The following is a 24,105-nucleotide window of genomic DNA, read 5'->3' on the forward strand; positions in this document are numbered from 1 at the left end:
ACCTACATTCCATGAGAACCAACAGAAATTAAAAAAAAAAATCAGATGAATGCTAGGAATAAACTAGTAGTTGGCTTTTGTTTTTGCTTTTGAGGCAGACTTTAACTTGGGATCCTCCTCTCTCCACCCCTTCCCCAGAACTGGTGGGCATACACCACGATTCTCACTCAGATGTGAACTGAGTGCTAGGATCCCGTGGGCAGACGGACTACCTGACTTAGGGGCAGCTGCTCTCATAACTGCTGCTAAGCCAAGCTCTGCGTGTCCTGTGCCTGTCCTGGGCCCTGTGCCTGCTGTCCTCAAGATGCCTGCTTTGTCCTATTTTCCACATCATACATGCAGCTTTGTCTCCTCCAAGAACCTTCTTGAAAGGTGAAACACCCCCTGCTGATGGCTTTAGACTTGCATTGTTTGTGAATTAAATTTCCCAAATAGCTGTTTTAATTACTTTTGGCAGTATCTCTCTTTTGGGGCAAGACTCCCATGCCATTTGAGGAAGTTGTAATGGATGCTGCAGACAGGTAACTACCACCACAACAGAATCAAATTATAAAGTAGTTTTAGTATTAGTGACCCATTTTTTAAAAATGTAAATAGAGAAGAGACATTGATAGATTACTTTAGAGAATCCTCTAAAGTAAAGAGAATTCATAATCCTCTTTACAATGTATTGCAAAAATTTCCTATAGTGACTATGGCTTTTGCAACTAGGGAAATACTTTTAAAGTTTACTATATGTTTCAAGTATTAGCTGTTATGGATCTACGAACATGTCATCACATGGGATCTCATTCCATAAGCTACATTAATTTTCCCTTGTAGAAAAGACCAGGATTTTATGTAATCATATTATCTTTACATTCAACCCACAATGAACATGGACATTACTATAGACCATTCCCCTAGCAGCATTTGGGAAATTACAAATAGTTTCAATAAAATAAGAGAAAGTCTACAATGATTCAAAAAAGAATGTGCTGTAAGTCTTCAGGAAGACAACAGAGCAGCCACACCAGGGGGTAAGGATGTAAACAAGGAAGGAGTTCACTTGCAAAGACAGGATGAAAAAAATGGACCTCGGTCACAGGGGCAGCTGATTCCAACAGGGAACGGAGCACAAGCCACCCAGCTTCCTTCCATTATGTGAGGGACAAATACAAAGAGATCTATTACAATTACTACGAAATCTGTGGGTTTTGCAAACAGCTGGATGGCCGTGGCAGGAAGGAGAAGGTAGCTGCAGCTGTGTGTGGAGTCTATGTGGGCATATGAGGAAACTGGACCAGTGCCAGAGCGCTGCAGAATACAGAACCTGGAAAAGGGCAGTGCAATGGGTCCTTGACGAGTGCCGTCAGGCAGCCTCTCACCACGAGCGGCAGGGCTGGAACTGACCTCAGTAGGGCAGCGAAGGAGCCAGACTAGGTTCTCTCAAGCAGAGGGACCAAGTGTAGGAAAGATGCAAACTCAACACAAACCACCCTCTGACTAGAAGAACCTACAAAGAATGGTCAGTAAGCCCTTGGGATTTCAGCACAGGTGGGCTCAGCCACCAGTTAAGCAGGTTCCAAAGGGGGAGGAATTCCTATAACGCAACAACCTAAACCAAATGAACAACATAAGCGTCCTAATGTGCACACACCATTCTATGACTCTACCCGCCCCCATTCCCACACACGCACAGCCAGGGCTCTGATGCTGTTCAGCACTTAACCACTACGCTGCATCTTCATCCGCCAACAGTGTACTTTTAAACAACGTTTCAGCAGAGTAAATCCATTTCTAGTCAAACTTCAAATAGATAAACTTCAGGACTTCTTACCAAACTTTGGTGTTGTAAAAGTGAATTCTGGACCGTCTTTCCCGCCTTCATCTGTGTACGCCGCCATTCGTACCATGTACAAGGTATCACTACTCAGAGAGGACAGTGTATATTCCGTGTGGGAAGAATCCACATTCACAACTGCAAGGAAAAATGATGTTTCTTTTATCCAGTGTATTTATCTGTCATATATTTGGCATTGTAAAGTATTAAAAAGGAATAAAAATACTTTTCCAGCAAACTTTTACAACTAAATTTTTTTAAAAAAGATTTATTTATTTATTATGTACACAGTAGTCTGTTTGTATGCCTGCAGGCCAGAAGAGGGCACCAGATCTCATGATAGATGGCTGTGAGCCACCATGTGGTTGTTGGGAATTGAACTCTGAACCTTTGGAAGAGTAAGCAGTGCTCTTAAACCCTGAGCCATCTCTTCAGCCAAACTAAAAATTCTTTAAGGACAAAAAAATATTTAAAGTTTGAAATCATCACAAAATCACATTTATTTACTCCTCTGTGCGTGTGTGCGAGGGTCAGAGGATCACTTTTGAGAATCAGTTCTCAATTTGCTCCCCTCAAGCTCCACCATGTTGAGCTGTGGGCATTAGTCTCGATGGGCAATGCCCTGACCTGCTGAGACACACTACCAGCTTACAATACAGTGTTTTAGAAAACAGATTCATAAACACAACTGTAGAGACATCTGCAGGTGTCTGTTAATGATGCTCTATACTGTAAGACACATTATGTGAGAAACCAGTATTTAAAAGCTGAAGAAAAAGTTCTAGTAACATATCCTTAGTTAGTAATTGCCACAATCTTATTACCAATTTCATTTCCAACAATGGTTCTGTAAGATATCGAGTAGTTTCTAATAAATCCATTCTGGTCATCAACAGGAAGCTGGTCCCATTCTAAGACAGCTTCATTTTTCCCCACTTTCTTTGTCCGGACAGTAGGCCCTCTAGCAGGTGCTGGAAGACAGTAAATGCATCTGGTAAGTTTAGGAAGCAACACACGCCAGTAAAGAGTTATGTAATAAAATTATTTGAACATAATAAGGATTCTTACTTAAAAGTGATTGAGGTTTTAGTGAATGTTAAAGGCATTTCTCAAAGCAAGCGAGGAGGGGTGGACTCACCAGCTTGTTTGAGGTAGGCCTTTACTGACTCAGCGCTTCCAGGGCCACTGGAAAACACCGGAGTCACGGTGATCAGATAGCATTTGCTCTCCAGAAGGCTTCCTACAGGAACAGAAAGTAATTTCCCTCCAAATGAGAAATTTAATTTAAATTCCATGTTTACCTTATAATTTCATGACTACTTAATTTTCCTCTCTTCTAGAAACTGCAGTTTTATATATAAAGTTGCCCTTCATACACCAAATGCAAACTTAATATAGTAAGACGCTGGCTGTATGATTCTGACATGTGGGTGGCTGAAGTGGGAGGAAACGACTCTGGGCTACTCTGAGTTCAGGGCTATGAGAGCTACCTAGCTGACAAACACAAAAACCAAAAGGCCACTTTTATTGACAAGAGAGTGAACCAAGAAATATAAAAAGTATTTATATTGTTAACAGAAGTAGACTGCCTTTATGTAAAACACTTCAAATTACTATGAGACGGTTTAGTGTTTCAGCTAATTTTGAGACCTGTCAATTGCCAGCAGCAAAATCGTGAGCTGAACACAAGCACAGCTGCGGTTGGCCAGGTGCTGGGAAAATGACAGCTAAGGCTGCTTCTCTCAATTTTAAAAGAAAAAACTTGAATATAGTACTTCGTTTATTTCTAATCCTTCCAAATGGTCAAAGTAGTTGTAGCAGGCAGCTAAGGTATGGTTTAGCAGGCAACAGTTAAAATGGTCTTTTATAAAATATATTTCAATCATACCTGAAAAGTAAGGTGGTTATTACAGTTATACCTTCAACATGAATTATATTTCCCTCACTAACATCCATAAAATTATACAAGCCTTTCCTCTTCCTAAAAAAAGAAATTTTACCTTTTCTTGACACCTATTACCAAAAAGTTAGCCATTTCTAAAGATTGCTCTAACAATGCTGCTTCCAGGGTAGTGGGCCTTGAATCCTTCTCTCTAGATGAGCTCTTTGAGCTCCACGGTTTTTATAGGGTAAGCTGACAAAGGAGACACCCAAGCTTATTAACACTGGCCAGCAGGTTGGTCAGAGCCAAACAGGGCACTTTACAGGAAAGCACAAGTGGTTTGCAGCAGCCACCCCTGCTTAGTGCGCCCCCTGGAGCACCGACTCTGGGGACGCCCTTCTGTATGAGTAAAGGGCATACACGGAGAACACTGTCTTAGAGCGCCCTCTGGAGCACCGACTCTGGGGACGCCCTTCTGTATGAGTAAAGGGCATACACGGAGAGCGCTGTCTTTTCCTTAAAGCTGTTATATGATGCAGTCATGTGGTAGTGGGTAGCAGCTACAATCATACAGAAGAGTGCTGTTTGAACCCTGTAATATCATTACCACTCTATGGTAGAACTTGAATGCATACGGAAGCCCCTGTTTGGGCTCCCTGTACTCAAGGGCCCTCAAAGTTCAACTAGGGAACTGTTCTACATCTGGAGGGAGTACTACATCATAGGGAGTTAGCTGAGTTGAGCACATAACAACCAACAGGCAGTAAAGGCAGCACTTGATTCTCTATTAGTTTTGTAAGTGTCTAGAAAAGCATTGGGCCTTCTCTCCACAGAGACCCTATGGTTCAGAGAGGCTAGGTGTTAGGTGTAACTCGCCAAGAGCACACAACTAGTCTGTAGTGAGTCTTTTCAGTGGCTCACAACACCTAGTAAACAGGAAACAAGAAAAGCATGCAAAGGAAACTGTCTCAAGGAGTCAGACAAGTGAATCTACTTAAGTGGTTGGGGAGGTATACCTCTTAGGTAGGTTTGCGTCACGTTGCCAAGTTCTTGCTGCCAATCTGGGACACAGGGTGAGTTTTCTGACAACACACACCACTCGATTATGTAGTTCTTCACAAGTGTAGGTGGAGGAGTCCATTCTACCCAGAGGTTACTATCTTTGGGGAATGCTTTAAGATCCACTACAGGGTGAGACGCTTTAAAACAAAGTTTAATGAAGATAGAATCAGTCAACACTCACAGATCTGATATTTCAATATTTTACCATCATATCCAAACCATGTGGCTCATAAAGCTCCAAAATAAAATACACTTACACAGGTATTCAATTTATTTTTTAAACTCAAATTCTCTCTTTTCTAAAATCCCCAGAGGTTTTTATGTATTTAAGTTATTACTGTGTCTGTCCTTTTAATAAGCTAGCTGTAAAGTTTAAGTGAGCCACACAGGGCTGGAGGTACTTCCTAAGTACTGATGGTGGAGCCTCCTGATCTCAATCTGTGGCCACTGCCGCCGAGCACAGAGAGCAGCTGCTGTGCCGTGCTTTTTGGGACCCTACACATTTAACCCTGACACCCGCAAGTGAGGCTTTGCCTTATACGCACCTTTGAAGTGGGAGCTGGGGATGGTGAGGACAGCTGCACTTGATTTGCCAACCATATTTCTCGCTGTTAGAGATGCTATATAGCGATTATTTGTGAGATTTACTATCAATTCTGTACCATTAACTGTGTAATTCTGTGAAAATGATTTCCACTGTGTAAGAATCACTTCATAATCCAAGATTTTTCCATTGGCTTCTGAAAGAGGTAATTCCTATAATAAAATTTTACCAAAAATTATTTTATGAGTCTTGAATAATCATTTTTCACATTCACAAATTCTGTATGTCAAACCTGTAAATATTTAACTGGAAGGAAAAGACAAACTCATTTTAAAAAAAGATTTATTTATGTTTATGTATATTAGTGTTTTGCCTGCATGTCTGTACACATACTGTGTTCATGACTGCGCCCATGGAGGCCAGAAGACAGAGTCTAGATTCCCTGATGGGGGCACAGGTAGTTGTAAGCTACCATATGGGTACAGGAACCAAACCTGGATCCTCTAGAAGAGCAACCAGTGCTCATAACTACTGAGCTGTCTCTTCAGTCTGAGCTCATGTTGAATTTAGTACTACAAGAAAGAATATAAACAAAATCAGGAAAAGAGCCCTTTAACTGAAGCGGGGCTGTAGCATGGTCTAGGCTCCTGGTTCTGCACTGTTCTGCGCAGCTGAGATGCTGGTCTACATTATTTGCCCTTCGGAATTTTTCTCTCTACCTTTTAAAGTATGATGGGTTGAATCAGCACATGTGTGGCCTCATCAGCCCACATTCTGCTGTCTCTAAGCCTTTCTCAGTTTCTCTCTATGAGGCTCCCCTAGTGAGTCCAGGGAAGTTTATAACACCGGCCTTGTTCTCACAAAAGTTACCCTTTTATGAACTGTGCGGAACTCCCAAATGAGGGATCAGCTAAGTTCAGAAACTTGGTTGGCTTCTTCATTAGTTGTATAAGGCTTTGTGGTTCTTTACATTAACATTATAAAATGCCTGAAGGAAATTAAGATACATAGAATAAAAATCTAAGTATTAAAAAACTTAAAATAACATTTATATGCATTTATGTGGGATGAGTATAAATCTTTTTGTAGTTTTTGTTTTTTTTTTTGTTTTTTTTTTTTTTTACCTTCCATATGAGCCGTGCAGATCTAGGTTCCTGGGTATGCGACGAATTTATCTTATACCAGAAACTTGGTGGTTTGGATGGTCCTAAAAGAAAACACAAACTTCATAAGATAAAATGTTTTTTATCTTAATGATACAGTAAAATTCTGAAGCGATTCTTTTTGTTTTTGATGGTCTTGCCCTTCAATCACAGTGTTTCTCTTTCCAGCAGCAGGCCCACTGCAGTACAGTGTACAGGGTCTTTTACTAGTCAGGCAACAGCTGATCATTTAAAACACCACCATCTTTCAATTTCTTTATTTGAGATGGGGTTTTGCCTTGTTAGCTAGGGCTGGTCAGAACTTCTAGACTCAAATGATTCTCCTGCTTCGGCCTCCTGAACAGCTGTGCCATGGTGCCTGGCTGTGGATTACAATGGAAAGCTTTTCTAATCTTAATGTTAAGTATATTCTAACAAACAGACAAAGAGGCATCACTATTTGTTTCTTGTGTTGCAATGCTTCCTCCTGCATGGAGCCTCACTCTATTTACAGGCTGCTCTGTAAAGAGAGTGTATTTGTTTAGACTTTGAGTGTTTCACCTGCATGTATATCTATGCACTATAGCATGCAGTGCCCGTGGAGGACAGAGAGAGTGGGATCCTCTGAACTGGAGTTACAGACTATGAGCTGCCATGGGGAGGTTAGAAACTGAACTCCGGGCCTCCAAAAGAACAAGTGCTCGTACTCACTAAGCCACCTCACTAGACCCAAGGACACCATTTTCAGACCCTAGACCTTTTTGTGCTTTTATATTCTGTACAGTACTTGTAATTATAATTTAATCAATGATGAAAAAAGGAAAATTAAAGCAAACCAACCCAAAGCCCAAATCATTCCTTTTCCAAAGGCTTATCAAATGCTGGTAGGGAAAATAAAAATGTGTCACACATATTTTTGACTGTGTTTTATTTTGTTTTTGAAATAGGGTCTCACTATGTAGCTCTGGCTGGCTTGGAACTCAAATTCACTGAGAGCTTTCATCTCTGCCTCCCCAATGCTGGGATTAAAGGCATGCTCCACCACACCCAGCTTTGACAGTGTGATTTTTAATGAATTAGGAAACGATTCTTTAGTTAGGGGTATTTTGAGACCACCTTCTTTGAATAGAGTTAAGTGAATGATTTTTAATAACAACTAAAGTACTCTTTCATAAAAATGTAACCTAAGCAGGTATCAAAAAGATTTACACTATCAATAATACATATCAAGTTTTACTTTGTGATGCCCTTACAATGAAAGAATAAAACACTACAGTTTGGCTAAAATGATCATATCTAAGGAGCAGAGAGGTCTGTATCTTTAAAATGTGGCAACACAATTCATAGCCAGAATTCCACTGGTGTGTTCTCCTCATCCAGCTGTCTACTTACTAGCTGCATACATGATCCCAGCCGTCTACTTACTGTCTGCATACGTGATCCCAGCTGTCTACTTACTGTCTGCATACGTGATCCCAGCTGTCTACTTACTATCTGCATACGTGATCCCAGCTGTCTACTTACTGTCTGCATACGTGATCCCAGCTGTCTACTTACTGTCTGCATATGTGATCCCAGCTGTCTACTTACTGTCTGCATACGTGATCCCAGCTGTCTACTTACTGTCTTCATACGTGATCCCAGCTGTCTACTTACTGTCTTCATACGTGATCCCAGCTGTCTACTTACTGTCTTCATACGTGATCCCAGCTGTCTACTTACTGTCTTCATACGTGATCCCAGCTGTCTACTTACTGTCTGCATACGTGATCCCAGCTGTCTACTTACTGTCTGCATACGTGATCCCAGCTGTCTACTTACTGTCTTCATATGTGATCCCACTTGACTCCTCACTCCAGTCACTCCAGTAGCCTTTGCCATCTTCCTTTATGCAGCGAATCCTAAACACATACTCTGTGAAAGGTTTAAGGTCCTGGATAGTGAACGATGTTCGGGGAGATGCTGTATCTTCAAGAGGGACCTGAAAATAAAGCAAATTGAGTAACATCATCACCAACACTCACGATATATAAGGTTTCCTAAACTGAGTGCAATTTTAGAAATCAATTTAATGTAAGATTAATAAATTCAACCTCTGGAAAGAATGAAGGTAAAAATATGATAATCTACAGCTTACATACATCTGTTCTTTTCTTTCTTTTTTCTGATATCTGCAATACTCAGGATTCTCAACATGAGAGAGATGACATGTGCTTGTGACATCAAACAGGAGGACTGTGCTAGTGAAGACAGACTACACTGCTGAAGTGAGATCCTGCCTCAAAGAACCAAACCAACTAAACGCAACTAACAAAGAACAAGAACAAAACACTTCAAGGAGACTTAGTAAAACGATATGGGCAAGTAAACACACACACACACACGAATCCGAGTGGTTAGTACATTAGGAATTGTACTGTTACTGACTAACTCCATGTCCAAAGGGACAAAGAGCCTGGATGAAGAGTCAGAGAGGAAAGCGTTGATAGGCACAGCCTTAGAGACAGCTTACTCCACAGAAGGAAGAAATGAACATGTTGTTCTCAAGTCTATTCCTTCTCCTTCCCATCAAGACTCTGCCATGCATTAGCCCATGGGAAGGCAGATGGAATGGGAACCCACAGTGAGATTATCCAGGCCAGCAGACCAGACAGGAGTCACGAGAAGAAGGAAGGACGTGCCTCTGTCAGGGAAAAGGAGACTATCCAACCCCATCAAGGAAACAGAAGCTAGGGCTGTTGAGATGATCAGATGGTAAAGGCACCTGCCACTAGCATGACAATATGAGTTCTGGGGTCTATACAGTGAAAAGATAAAATGCCTTCTGCAAGTTGTTGTGACTTCCACATCTATGCTGTGATATGTACTCATACACATGTGCGCACACACACACACACACAATAAATAAACAAATGAATGTTGAAAAAAGAAAAGAAAACCAGAAGCTAGCTTAGTAAATAAACTTATCTTTTATTTGGGCATGAGGAGATCAAATATACAAAATTACTATTTTTTCTTTCACTCTAAGATTTAGATACTGGCTATAAAAATTGATGTTAAGTTGGGTGGGGGTTTTGTACTGCTGAATTAAGAATCTAAGGTATTACAATACACTCTAAAGAACTTTAGGTACACGTCCTCTGTATACAGTATGACTCACGAACCCAAACTGAGCCCCAAGTGAAAATGGAGCAGCAGATAGTAGTACCAAGGTTTTGGGCTCAATATCCTTCTAAGTTCATAATGCAACCAGGGTAGGAAGATAAATGAATGGACCAATCAATCAATTAAGGCAAAAGTAGGCTATTAGTGATAAATAGAATTGCAGCAAAAAATAACCCAGGCAGTCAATGAAGTGCTGGCCTTGAGACAGGAGCAAGCACTTCCTTTGCTGAGAGCCACCCCTTCCCTTCCAATTCTGAAATTCCCATTAATCCTTCCCTGTACTTTAGAAGTTGGCAAACCCTTTACTAAGGGCTAGAGAGTAAGTATAGTGGGCTGTGGGCCAGAAAAATCTGTTACAACTCTTCAATTTTTCCAATCTAACCCCCAAAATAAAGACAACAAATGTGTCCCAGTAAAATCCATTTATAAAAGCCAGTGGCAGGTTTTAGCCCACTGTAGCAAGGATGGTCTGAACTACGTATGCCAAGCCCTGCTCTATTTCATCGTTAAAATCTCTGTATCAACCTGCACTGCATACGTTCATTTCTATTAGTTATGCTTTTCCTAAGACCCTGCATTACTTCCTTAAAGTCACTGTGTGTTTCTATCAACATGTCTGTCAAAAGAAATGTTTCACATAATCAGAAACTTAGGACACTGAGAAAAGAGTTAAGATTTTTCATAAGTGTTAAAACAAAACAAAACAAAAACCTATTAGGATAAATAGCAACTTTCAATTTACCTGGATCCAAGTGGAGGCATCTTTGGTTCTATATTGAATGTCGGATTTTAGCCTTAACGAACTGCTAAAGCCTGAATTGATCCATGTTAACTTTAATATACTGGATAATCCCTCTGAGTTGCTCACTGATAAGTTATGTGGTGGGCTGGGTTTCACTGAAGAATAAAACAAGTCCTAAGGTTAGTCATGTTTTACTTTTATAATTTCATATACAAAGTCAAACCAACTATGACCTTCTTGATAAGATTATCTTTACCAAATGAACTCTCTAGAAACGATGCTATACAATGGAAAAGGTGCTAAGGAAGCTTCTTGTTTGCTCAATATGTTTGCTAATTTTCAGATGCTGGTTTAAAAAACAGTGAATTATTTTTTTTTAACAAATCACATTTAAAAAAAAATAAAAATAGAACAAGAAAGTCACTGTGATTGCAATGGTATGAGATGTTGGAAAACTGGATGAGTACCAAAAGGTAACATTGGGAAGACCAGTTCAATGTTAGCCTCAGACATACAGTCAGTTTAAAACCAGCCTGGGCTACATGAGACCTAGTCTCAAAAACAAAACAACACAGAATAAACAGCTATGATTAAACATTACAAAAGCACGCTAAAAATGGCCATGAGTGTGGCCAGACTATAGCTATTTTTCTGTTTCCAAACTACATTTAATAATATTATAAAAAGACTACACTAAGAAGTATTTCTATATTAATTGAAGTCTGAAAGGCAATCTACAAACCATGTGTAGTCTGATAAACTCTCAAATTCAGGCTTATAGGTACCTTTATCCACGGGATCAAAATTGATAGCCTCCGACAAGACCTTTCCGAGGGCATTTTCTGCTTCTACCCAGACTTCAATGTTGACAAAATAGATAGGAATATAGCTAACCATGCATGAGGAGCCATGTTTTGTTTGACAATCAGGAAACTTCTCTGTTGCCCTAAAAATAAAATTGGAAGAATCAGCCATTAAAAATAAATTTGAAATACAAAGGTGTAAAAAGCCACTGGAAAAGAGTTAGATATGACCCGAACTGTTACAGCAAAGCTCCCAATAAATGTTGGTCACCAATGACAGATCACATATTTTTAAAATTGCACTTGATCTACAGCTATGGTCTCATTTCCACATTGTTCATCTAAGAGAACTTCATTTTAGAATTTTGTGCTATGTCTTAAATATTCACTAGTATTATCTGTTTCCTGTGATCTTAGAATAGCAGACCTACCTCATCCATAAAGACATGTTGGGCAACACCAAATCCTAGGTATACACACTCCACGTGCTTCACTTTGACGGTATGTGAGCTCTAAATTGAGTATGGTATATCAACATCTCTAACAGCCTCTTCCTAAATACCGTATTGTACTCACTTTTCTTGTCACACTGTAAAGCAACACTCTGCATGTAAGATGATTTGAATTGAGGTGAATGACATCAGTCCCGAGAGACACTACTGGTCTGACAATAATTCAGAAAGAGGACTGTGGTGGTTTGAGTAAGGGTCCTCTGGAAGAGTAGTCAGTGTTCTTAACCACTGAGTCATCTCTCCAGGCCCAAGCTTGTTCAATCTTAGTAGCTACCTCATAGATTGGAGTTGGGGCTAGAATTAACTGAGGAGAAACACAATAAAATTTCAGGGATCATCTGAGTTCTACAGGTGTATGCACTTGTCAAAACTTACTGCAGGGCTGGAGAAATGGCTCAGTGGTTAAGAGCACTGACTGCTCTTCCAGACGACCCGGGTTCAATTCCCAGCACCCACATGGCAGCTCACAACTGTCTGAAGATCCAGTTGCAGGGGGTCTGACACCTTCACACCAATGCACATAAAGTTAAATAAATCATAAAAAAAAATATTTAAAAAAAAACTTACTGCATTAGAGGTAGATCTGTGCGCGTACTATATGCAAAGTCTAGTACACTCAAATATTGATCTAATCATGTGAACACTAAAGTGTTCAACTATAAATCATACTAATGCCCACTGCTCACTTTGAAATTCATTACATAAGAAATAAACTGACTGCTGGGGAGAATGATGTAGATACATGTGGTAAGCAAACCTAGTAAGATGTAACTGGAGAATCAGGTGACAGGGTGCACAGGTTACCATTCTTTTAGCTTTGGTGCGCATCAAAAAACCAGATTTTTAATTTGCATAAGGCTGGCAGCACTAGAGAAATGCTCAGTGTGTGTGCATGTGTACATAGGCCAGTGGCTGCCGGTCAGTGTCTTCCTCAATCCCACTGCACTGTACTTCTAAGACAGTGTCACACTGAAGCTGCAGCTCAGCAGCTCGGCTGGCTGGCCAGCAAGCTCCAGTCTCTCTCTCTATCACCCAGAGCTGAAATCAGACCTGGACCACTGCATCTGGCTTGATGTGCAGGTGCTAGGCAACCGAGCTCAGAGCCTCCTGCCTGTGCAATCTCCCCAGCCCTCAGCTTAATGCTAGGAAAACAATGTGGTGAGTGAAATTTCTGGGGAAAGAAATCCAACCCAAATTTGGGCAAATATATAGACCTGACAACAATCTTTAGAAAATAAAGGGAGGAGAAAATATCCAACAAGTAACTCCATTGCATGGAAAGGAAACAGAAGCAGGTAGAACCTGCTGTTTAAGAAAGAGAAGAATTTATCAACTTAAAAGATAGGAAGGGTTTTTTTCTATTGTTTTTAAAATATTTTTATAAGAAAACATTTTATGGGAGATAGGAAATAGAAGCTGAAAGTTTGATATTAAAATATTTCAAATTTTGGGATAGAACAATAGTGTGACTCATATATTGGAGTGCTTGGTGTTGGGGAATGGCACTATTAGGAGGTGTGTCCTTGTTGAGGAAGTGTGTGACTGCGGTGGGCTTTGCGGTTTCAAAGGCTCAAGTCAGGCACAGTCTCTCTCCTACTGCGGCCTGCTGATCTGGATGGAGAACTCTCCGCTACCTCCCGGCATCACGTCTGCCTGCTACCCACCATGCCAATGGTGGGATAAACCTCTGGATGAGCCAGCCCCAATGAAATGGTTTCTTTCATCAGGGTTAGCATCCTCATGGTGTCTCTTCACGGGAAAAGAACACTGACAAAGACACATGGTCTGTGAATGTGTCTGAAAGCCATTATTTAGAGCTGTGCACTGCAATCTCTACGAAGAGAACATGGCTGGGTTTCTCCTGATGGCAGCATGGGGCAGAATCCACGCTGCTCGCTGGTGACCGGTGCACAGGAAGAGCACGTTAATTCTGCTGTCAGAGGATGTGAGATGTTATAAAATATTCACCCAGTGTCACTACTGACAAAATGAAAGCCCCCAGCAACAGCGTCTGATAATTCAACAGAGGGCCTATCTGGCGTTAACTTACCACTCGGATTTCAGAGTGTAGTTTGTTTCCAGGTATGTCTCCCTTCCTGGGTCCCACTGACACAGCATATTCTTCCCCTCGTTCACAATGCAACTCAAATTTGTAGGAATATCTGGGGGAACTGAAAGGATATAAGCATTTTTTTATTATCCAAAATAAATCCTTTATACACAAATGTTATTCAACTTATATAATATCTAAGACCCACCTCAATTAGATAAACAAACCCAAGATATGGGAGTAATGAGAACCAGATGTTAATTATCTTTTCTTCAACTTCTAAATACTTTCTAGGTCACTACATACATATGTCATTAATTTATTGCTTTCACATTAGTTTTCTATATAATTTTTTTATTTATAATCAGATAAATTATCAGTAATGTCTCTATTAAGTGTTTTTAAAACTAATAAATAATAAAGGCAGTTATAGGAGCAAAAATGATTGATTCATCTATACTTTATTTTGCTTTTGTACTTTAGGATAGGGTCCTACTATGTAGCCCAGGCTGGCCCAAACTCTCAATCCTCTTGTTCCACACCCCAGGTGCTGGGATTTCTGGCATGCACTACCACACCTTGCTGCTAAATTTTTGTCCTTATTGTTTTATAACACTGGAGCCTAAGAAAAGTAAATGCTGGTTCCACTCTTCTTAAAAAATGCATTTTAAAGATTATAATTACATCACTTCCCCTCTCCTTTCCTCTTCTAAGGCCTCCCATATGCACCTGCATGCTCTCCCCAAAGCCATGGCCTCTTTTTTCAAGTGTTTCTCCATTTTCTTTATTCAGGGACCTGTTTCTCAGTAATGAGGAGACACAGAAAGTTGCTATCAACTTTGCAGAAGCTCTGCAAATCGGTAAAAAATACTCTTGGGGATACCAAAAAGTCTCTGGTCAAAGCATTTTCCAAGAGCCTGAAGATATGTTTGTGTATAGCAGTGAAAACATGCTTAGGATTTCCAACATTTTTGTAATAAGACTGTTCTTGGGACACTAACAGAAATCACTAAAAATGAGTCTGGCAAAGTAGAAACAAGATAAGAATCTTACAGCCTGAAAGTACAGTGGTTCCATACACGTTCTGCTCGATCTGTCCAAATGACAGGACATTGCAGGTGAGCTGGACCGCCTGGAGGTGCATGTCTGTGAAGGTCACACTAGATGTGGTTCTGTTGATGACGGTGACCTGCTCCTTGGGAACAGCAACATGGTTTGTCTTCCACACGATGAAACTGGCATTTGCATAGTACTGCTGAAGACACTTTTCCTTCAGCACACAAATGGCAGTGAAGTTAGAGCCACGCTGGACAACAGGAAACTCGGGGTAGATATAACCACATGGCTCCACAATTTGACCTGAAAAAGAACAACAGGCTGTACTAAGTGGCCTGACGTTGCCTAGCACATGTGATGCCTTGGGTTCAAGGCCTGGCACTAGGACAGGAACAAGGTAAAAAATAGTTCCAATACAAAATGGTATCCAGATAGCAGTACTCAATGTAGACTCCACAAATTTATTATAATCATTCTCTGAAGGAAAAGGAAATGGAAGACTAAAAAAATTGTGGTCTGAATTCAATACCTAAATTTGTAAAGAAATACACAAATGATAATGTACGAAATCTAAAAATCACTGAGCCCATGGTTCAATATTCTGATTTTCTTAGAAACCAGTCATGCAAAGCTGCCCATCTCCCACACAACCCCTGATTCAGAAAGCCTCAACTAAACTCCAGAAAGCAGGTGGTCAGTCTCTCCCTCCAGCCCTGGATGCCGGTGGAGGCGAGGCTGTAGGAACAGAGACACAGACATAATGTCCATATACCAAAATTCAGAATGCAGCAAGAGAGCGACCCAAAGCTTTGGTTCCTATCCTGGAACTAGCTCTTGTAGACCAGGCTGGCCTCGAACTCCCAGAGATCCGCCTGCCTCTGCCTCCCAAGTGCTGGGATTAAAGGTGTGCGCCACCACGGCCCGGCCCAGCAGTATGTCTTTTATATTTCTTTCTTTTGCCTGATTGATTGCTCTGGTTAGGTCTTCAAATATCACATTTAATAGAGGTTGTGAGAAATAAAGGTAGTGAAAATAACCTCTGTCTTGTACCAGAATCTTAGAGAAAAAGCTTTCAGCTTCTCTCCATGAAACACGTTAGCTGTGGACTTGAGATACATATGCGTGTGTAAACTTTTATTATGCTGAAATGTTCTTCCTATACCCAATTTATTATTTTAGGTTACGAAAAGTTTTACATGAAATTTATCAAATGCATCTACTAAGGGGACCATACAGTTTCTGTCCTCCAATCTGTCAGTGCTGTCATTTGTATATGGTAAATAGTCCTTGCACCTCTGCAATTAAGGCATTTAATCAGAGTAATAATGTGCTGTTGGACTGCATTCAAGATCTTCTGCATCTGTGTTCATCAGTGTATTGGTGTATAGCTTGTATATTTGTGTGTTGCCTGGTTTTAGTATCAGACAAAGTTGGTATAGTAAGCATTTTCAAAGTAATGATATAGGGCCCAGACTGGCCTTGAACTTGAAGTCCTCCTGCCTCAGTATTCTGAGTGCTAAGACTACAATAACACGTCAGCATGCTTAGCTCACACTCAGTACTTCTTATGCTTACGCCTCTACCTCCTACTCACTTATCCAGGTCAGATGCCTTGTAGTCACCTTCCCCATCTCTGTAGTTTCAGCATCTGTGAGTTTAAGGCTGCCCCCCCCCCCCCGCCCCAACCAAGGCTCGGTAGTGGGTTTCTGGGCTATTACCCATCCTATCTGGGCTTCCGTGTAAGGTGACACTTTCTCTCACTGAAGGGAAGCTGACCTGCGCAGTGTGAAGAGAGCTGACCTAAAGCGGTGCTCTGCAAACTATCTGCCACAGAGGTCAGGGGTTTCCTTTCAACCTGCACAGATCTGTATTTCTGTTTGCTGACTCCACTGAACAATGCTTGGTTGTCATAGCTATGTCAAACCGTTTTCTAGGGGCTGGAGAGATGGCTCAATGGTTAAGAACACTTGCTGATCTTACAGAGGACTGGAGTTCACTTCCCAGCACCCACACAGCGACTCATAATCTATAACTCCAGTCCCAGGGGATCTGACACACTTATGTGGCCTCCCCAGCACCAGGAATATGTGTGGTGCATGAAAAGTCATAAATGCAGGCAAAACACCCATACAGGTAAAATTTCCTTAAAGTTTTCTAAATATATATATTCTTAATTCCTTCATTCATCTGCTCTCAGGCAGCCGTCATATTAGTATCAACTGTGCTGCTCCTAGCTTCCTTATTCTGGTGTGCAACCACACTGCTTGATGACTTCTGGGTAACTGGGGAGAAGAAAGGTGCTAAAAATTAACAGATTTTTTCTCTTATTCCTTTATTTAAAAACATTTTTGCATGCCCCCAACCTTACCATTATTTAAATATAGCTAATGAGTTTCATTCAGTATTTATGACTCAAATAAATGATATAAAACATATTATCAGGCATAACTGTACTAGTGACATTTCTCCCAATAATGACCCTCGAAAGAATATATAAGCACAATTATTTAACCATTAAACATGAGCCTAATTATATGGTATATAAAATATAAAGTCAAATTTGTAGAGTTGGACATTTCATGAACCTTACCTATAGATTCAGCGGTGAGGAAAATAAACAAAGCTTGTGTTAGCCAAATCCTCAGTGCTGACATCTTGCATCGATGTTCCTGTAAAAGACACACTGTGAAATTCAAAAACCCGTTCTCTTATACACAAGCTAAACAAAGGCTTATTTCTACTGTGCAGCTATTTTCTGAAAGGTAGTAGAATGCCTATGTGAACACAGAAAGGGAATATTTTTCCATTCATTAAAGTTATGGCTTCACAAAACCGCTTGATGACATCAATAGTGAAGGACCGATCCCACTGTTTTATGTGTGAAATCATACATACAAGTGCATGCATAATATGTATGATGTGAGATGGAGGACTTCAGAAATGTCTGAATGGCAAGGTCCCCTCTAAAGAACCTCAGAAGGCCCAGACAAATGGGAAATTCAGCTCAGTGTGACTAAAACTGTCTGAGACAGGAAGATGATGCCTACAAAGTACTCAAGATTATAACACCTCATAGAAAAACAAGCATGTTTTTTGAGTAGACAGTTTATAGAAAAATAAACACATGTAACTAAAATGTGAAAAGACATTTTTAAACTACTCACAAAGAGATGCAAGTTAAAAAAGAGACAGGAACAAAAATGATAAACACTCTGGAAAATAGTAGGGTGGGCAAGGCTTTATTAAATTAAAGAACATCCTCTAAGGCCTGGCATTACACACCTAACAACGTTATCTAAGGAAAATAAGAACAACATATGTCTGCACAAAGACATACTCAAATGTTTATAGAAAATTTATTCAGAAAAATCTCAAGCAGAAAACAACCCAACTGTCTATTGATTGGTGAATGGATAAAGCAAATCAGCTCAGGGCATATCTACAAAGCAGAATAAATAGTACACAGCAATAAATGGAACAAACTAATGATACATCAAGCACAAGGAAAAAGCCTTCACAGAAGTGTGTGGAGTGAAAGGCGCCAACCACAACAGGTTGCATGGGCAAACTAAGGAGACACATAGCAGATCAGGGATCCCTAAGCTGAGGTAGAGGGGAGAAGGACGGAGTCTTTTGCAATGATGAGATATTCAGTAACTTGATTTGATTTTGGTGGTGACTTTACCAAGGCTCTAAGTATTTGTGAAGCGTCACTGAATTGTGCCAACATGACAAAGGCTCTGATCTGAGACTACTCTACTTGGAAACTGATAATTAGCTTGCTGTAGTCTCATGAACACCTGCAAAACATTGTAAGACCTTGAGTTAGGAACAAAAGACACAATTCTTAGCAGCAACGAAGTTTCTTTTGCTAACTACTAGCTCATTCCGCAGACTTCTGTAAAGTCAGGTGACACCTGCAGATAGCAATTGTCTTACAAGACAAAAAGATCTGGCTTAGGAAACCACATGGTAAAGTGAGCAGGAGACAGTCTGGCCTTTTACTCTAGAGGGGGCCATTACAGCTGTCTTTTAAACTGCAAGCAAGCCTTCCTAAGAGAAACAGTATTTCAACATCCTTGAAATGATAGTAAGGGTGGGGCAGTCAGGGCTTTTGCAACTAAGACATATAGTATGCAAAAATAATGACTCACTCTTTTTAGTGTTTACACATTGAATCTTAATTATAACCAAATAACACTATACAGACAAGGTCTACATACATAGAAAGAAACACGTGCTAATGTCTTCCAAAGGGTATACATATAGAAATGGTTCATGGATGCCCAAGGAGGTGCAGCTCCACAGATCAGGTTCACAGTATACACGGGGCATAGGTTCGACCCCCAGCAATAAGAAAAACCAAAACACATCCAAAAGCTGCTAAGAAGCAGCCAGACAAACTGGCCGAGTCAAGTAACCGAGCCATAGCAATCAGTAAGAATGTGCAAGTCTGGACAGCCTGGTGAACTCTCGCACGCACTACAGAACTAGAGCAGGGTGGGCTTGTGCCATGAGGAAATGGAAAAGCTTTCACTGTGGTGACTAGAAGTATTACTTCCTAATTTTAAAACTCTCACCGAGATGTGAGGAAACAGCGTCTATTAAAGTCCCTGACATCAAAGTACAGATGGGTTCTGTGTTGTATCCTGTACAACCAACTTCGCTTGTGGCTTATTTTGTTTTAATATGGACAGTATTCTGCTGAATTTTTCTTTTGATTCTATTGAGAGTAAACATTCAAATTAGAGGAGGATTACATGTTCCTCTTACTCCATAGTTCTTGCAGAATATGCACATATTGCAAAAAACTGCATACAATTACTTCCTTGAATTTGTAAAGGCTTTCTAGGAAGCTTTTGCAAAGTGAAAACATGACTAGTAACTGCAGATCAAGAGAGGTCCACTCCAGAACCGAGCGGCTCTTCCATACTGTGATTCTTCCACTCTGGTGTGCTAAAAGGTGTGTCAGCAGTGACTTCCTCGAGTAATGCTGGGCACACAGATATAAACGGTTTGCTGGAGAACTCAGAACAAATATGCAGTAACTGCTTTGCTACTTGTTCTTTCATTCCACGGATTTCTCAAGTGGGAAAAAAGCAGTGTAATTATAACTGATGAATATTTAATAACTGTGCTACTTTAAGTATTTTTGCCTACACTGACTTTTATATTTATTTCCATTTATAAAAAGCTAACAAGGGCAGGATAAAGACTGAGTAAGCACTGCATTCACTGAGCAGGATACCAGTATCAGCTGTTACTATGACAAGGGTACAGCCAGGACTGCAGACCTCACGTGAAGCCCAGCTGGGTTCCCTGGTGAGTTGGGGAGAGATCAGGTGATCTTTACAGAATGTGTTACTCAGACTCCATCTGCAAAATACTAGCCATAACTACATTAAATTGAGCTAAATTATTTTACTATCACCCACCCTTCACTCCTTTCCAGTTTATGCTAAGATACTGAACTGTTTTGTTGAACAGAATGCTATCATAACTAGTCATTTTTCCTTTTTTTTCCTAAGGTTTTTCAAGACAGGGTTTCTCTGCAGCTTTGGAGCCTGTCCAGGAACTAGACTGGCCTTGAACTCAGCACAAAGACCCACCTGCCTCTGCCAGGAGTGCAGGGATTAAAGGCCTACACCACCACCGCCCAGCTATTTATTGGATTTTTACAAAAGAAAAGCAAAAATTCAGCCAAACTACTTACCCAACTCACAGAATTAGCATATGAAAAGGCATGGATCTGAAGCAAGTCCTCTCTCTCCAAAAGTCTTGTTCCTTCCTCAGGGTCTCCCTGTGAAGACAGAGAGCCTTGTTCAGAAAGCTGACTCTGGTAAGCATTGTACTAGCATCTTTGAGAACTTCTATTTTGTTCATATTCAGCCCTACTCCTTCTCTAACTCCTGGATCCATCTGCACATGTGTTCTTTACAATCCTTCATGTTTTCGAGTAGCACACGTGAGAGAACTTCAGAATAATCCCACAAACACTTGGGTGAGAATATTCAATAACTCAGTGGTTATTAGTATGTCTTTTTCCCCCTTCAAGAAAAGGTTTTGCTATGTTGTCCTGGCTGGCCATTAACAACTAGAGTTCAAGTAATCTTCCTGCCTCAAGCCTTTGGGACCACTAGGACCCAGTTATGTCAAATAGTGCTTGTCAATCTGTAGGCTGTGACCTCTTAGGGTCAAATGACCTTTCATGGGGGTCACCGAAGACCATAACAAAACAAAGATATTTATATTATGGCTCATAACAGTAGCAGAATTACAGTTATAAAGTAGCAATGAAAATAATTTTATGGTTGGAGGTCACAATAACATTAACTATATTAAAGGTTTAGTGTTAGGAAGGTTGAGAACCACTGGTTTAATACACAGTCGCAACTATTAAAGTCACCTACATCTAACTCAACGCCCTTGATGGCACAAGAACATTTTGCTGAAGGTAATAATAGCTGGTCCTTGGCCTTAGAAGGATGACACCTTTCGTCTTCTACCTGCATCGAGTTAAAACTGCTGACTCCTCAACTGTCCAGCCATGCCTGGTACTTGGTTAAATTGAGCAGTGCCAGCTATTTTTTGAGGTAACTTAAAACTTAGGCAAAGAATTGAATCTTGTATTGCTGCTTTCTACATGTTACACCTTTGATATGACCGAATAACAAGGAATTAAATATTAAACATTTTTAAATTTTCAAATGAAAAATGATTTGGGGGAGGTGGTGGAGTCTCTATAATTTTACCAAGAAAAAAATAGCTAGTGAAAATGTTGCTGGATAGTTTCACCAAATTCTACAAGTTTCTGTTTATACAGTCAGGCTCACACCTGTGATGAGTGGTCTATGCGCACTGCACAGGTTAAGTCTGCAGGCTTTGCTCTCCCACAGAGCTTTCCCAGCCTCTCCGAACTGCTCCCACTGCCCTGCGCTCCTGGTGTCTGTTTTCTCCTTCATAATATCTGAGACATTTGAAACAGGCTAGCAAATATTTTGTGTACTGAACCAGATAAATGTTTAGTCTTGCTTTACAGAAAGACTGCAAGTCAGATTTGGTCTGTAGGCCACTGTTTGTCAAGCCCTACTCTAGATTGCCACATAATTTTCTTAGTTTGCTTACTGTTTGTTCAAGGTTGAACTGTGTCCCCTACAAAAAAAGGACTCAAGACTTAGCTCCTTTGGAAGCAGGACCACTGCTGATGTGATTAGCAACAAAGCCCTAGAATTTGAAACATTAGAAAAATATTTTTCATAAGAGAGACACAGAAAAATGTCGTATGACGGACGGCAGAGCCTGGAGTGACCAGCTACAAGCTAAAGTAACACTGGAGGCCAGGGGAGCCAAGGCAGGCTTTCCAGTCTCAGGACTTATGGCTTCTGGAGAAAATAACACACTCTAATTTTATCTGTTTGTCAACCTGTAAATTTACCTATTTGTTTGTTTGGTTAGTTGGTTTTTTCCAGACAGGCTTTCTCTATGTGGCTCTGGCTACACTGGACTGCTCTGCGGATTCACCTGCCTCCGCCTCCCCAGTGCTGGGATTAAAAGCGTGTGCCACCACCGCCCAGCTAAAATACTGCAACTTAACTAGTGTTGAGTCTGTGTGCAGACACGTGCCATAGCTTTAAGAAATGAATACTAGGGTTAGAATGGCTGGGCCATGTGGCAGGTGTTATGTTTAGCTATAGAGCTTTCTGGATGGTTTGAACATTTAAATATTTGCTAACTTTTAATTAGACTTGCGTCATTATTATTAGGTTTGACAGTTTTGAATATATATTCTGGATATAAGGCCTTTGTTAGACATTTGATTTGTACGTAATTGTTCTGCAGTCAGTCTGTGGCCTGTCGTTTTATTGAAAATTTTTAAAAACATTTTTAGTGTGCATGCACTATGTTCTTGTAACACTTTATAAAACAAACAACAACAAGACCAAAGGTTTGCCTTTTCCCACCTATCTGCTTATTCTTATGCACCTTTTCCACTGTTGTGACAGTTTCACCAGTTTTGAAATATGTGGCTGTTACAATGTCAAAAAAAGATAAAATGCTAAGCTAGTAGGACTCCTAGATCTTTAATATAGTGTTTGAATAAACAATTATTTAAAAAAAAATACCACTCCTGCAATCAGTAATAACCAACTAAGAAATATAATAGAAAAAAATACTACTCATACGAGCACCAAAAGCAACACTAGAATAGGAAAAATCTAGTCAGAACTATACAAGCATTTCACAATATAAAAACCTAAGACTACTTTGACACAATAGCAAAATAGAACTTTACACATTAATTAAAATTTCACATTAAAAATTAGAGACTAAGGGCCAATATTCAGACAACAAAAAGAGGATTTGGTGTATCATTCAGACATATAAAGAATAAAACATGCATGGGCACATAAGAACAGACAAGTCAACAGCATGAAATAAAAGAAGTTCAAGTGTATATAATCACTTTTAGGACGGATGTAGCTCAGTGGTTCACAGCACATCTTCATGTGTATGACTTTGTTTTGATCCCTTTGTTTGACCACAAAACAAACAAACAAAAATTCCAGATAAATAATAAAAAAATTATAAGCTGGGCATGCACACACCTGTAAGTCTCAGCTGGGGGGCCGAGGAAGGAAAATCAATTAAGCCTATGACTTGGAGGCTAGCATGGGCAATATAGGGACAGCATACAAAACAAAATTTGATTTTACATATATATATATATATATATGTGCGTAAAATATATAAAATATATACACACATATATGTGTGTGTGGCTGTATTACATATATATGTATGCACATATGTATATATTGTATATATCTTATATATATATTGCCTCTCATGTCATTATTCAAAGATATACTTTAGAACAAGTCCTATGAGGAAAAGTACAAAAGGATATTTTTATTATACAAACACATTTCAAAGTTAATAAAAAATAAGCACAAAAGTCAGATTTTATAAACATATTGGAAAACACAAAACATTTATGACCTTTGAGAACAAATCTTTTACAAGTTATCTTGCCTATGTTAGTCAATGAGAGTTTCATGAGTACTTTGATAAAAAGCCATGTTCTCACCATCACTCAAGACCTAAAACACTGCAAATACAATTGATGACAAACAGTTCTCAACTACAGGAAGCTGAATGCTAACAGGTAAAATATGTGCAAAGTGATTTGGGAACAGAATATCCTATTCGGGGCTCGGGGCACCCAGCTATAAAACAAGGTTACAGTTTTGAGAACAAGAAAACTGTGTAGGGTTGAAGACCACCAATGGGAAGGTCTACCAACAAGAACTGTGCTATCTGAAAC

At 40.0% G+C, this 24,105-nt stretch overlaps 1 protein-coding gene across 1 annotated transcript in view; it reads right to left on the reverse strand.

Annotated features, from left to right (window-relative positions):
- Il6st (interleukin 6 cytokine family signal transducer) overlaps positions 1 to 24,105 on the reverse strand; it is a 34,876-nt gene that overhangs the window by 6,599 nt on the left and 4,172 nt on the right. The window contains exons 2-14 of the mRNA XM_075976062.1: positions 20,494 to 20,580; positions 17,371 to 17,449; positions 14,778 to 15,083; positions 13,725 to 13,845; positions 11,145 to 11,305; positions 10,360 to 10,514; positions 8,274 to 8,433; positions 6,435 to 6,517; positions 5,312 to 5,522; positions 4,721 to 4,903; positions 2,961 to 3,062; positions 2,647 to 2,793; positions 1,820 to 1,960 (exon numbers count right to left, since the gene is read on the reverse strand). Coding sequence (XP_075832177.1) covers positions 1,820 to 1,960; positions 2,647 to 2,793; positions 2,961 to 3,062; positions 4,721 to 4,903; positions 5,312 to 5,522; positions 6,435 to 6,517; positions 8,274 to 8,433; positions 10,360 to 10,514; positions 11,145 to 11,305; positions 13,725 to 13,845; positions 14,778 to 15,083; positions 17,371 to 17,434 — 1,834 coding nt within the window. The 5' untranslated portion in view covers positions 17,435 to 17,449; positions 20,494 to 20,580. The remainder of the gene's footprint in view (positions 1 to 1,819; positions 1,961 to 2,646; positions 2,794 to 2,960; positions 3,063 to 4,720; positions 4,904 to 5,311; positions 5,523 to 6,434; positions 6,518 to 8,273; positions 8,434 to 10,359; positions 10,515 to 11,144; positions 11,306 to 13,724; positions 13,846 to 14,777; positions 15,084 to 17,370; positions 17,450 to 20,493; positions 20,581 to 24,105) is intronic.

The sequence above is a fragment of the Microtus pennsylvanicus genome, chromosome 6 (genome assembly GCF_037038515.1).
Source record: "Microtus pennsylvanicus isolate mMicPen1 chromosome 6, mMicPen1.hap1, whole genome shotgun sequence".
Classification (NCBI taxonomy): Eukaryota; Metazoa; Chordata; class Mammalia; order Rodentia; family Cricetidae; genus Microtus; species Microtus pennsylvanicus.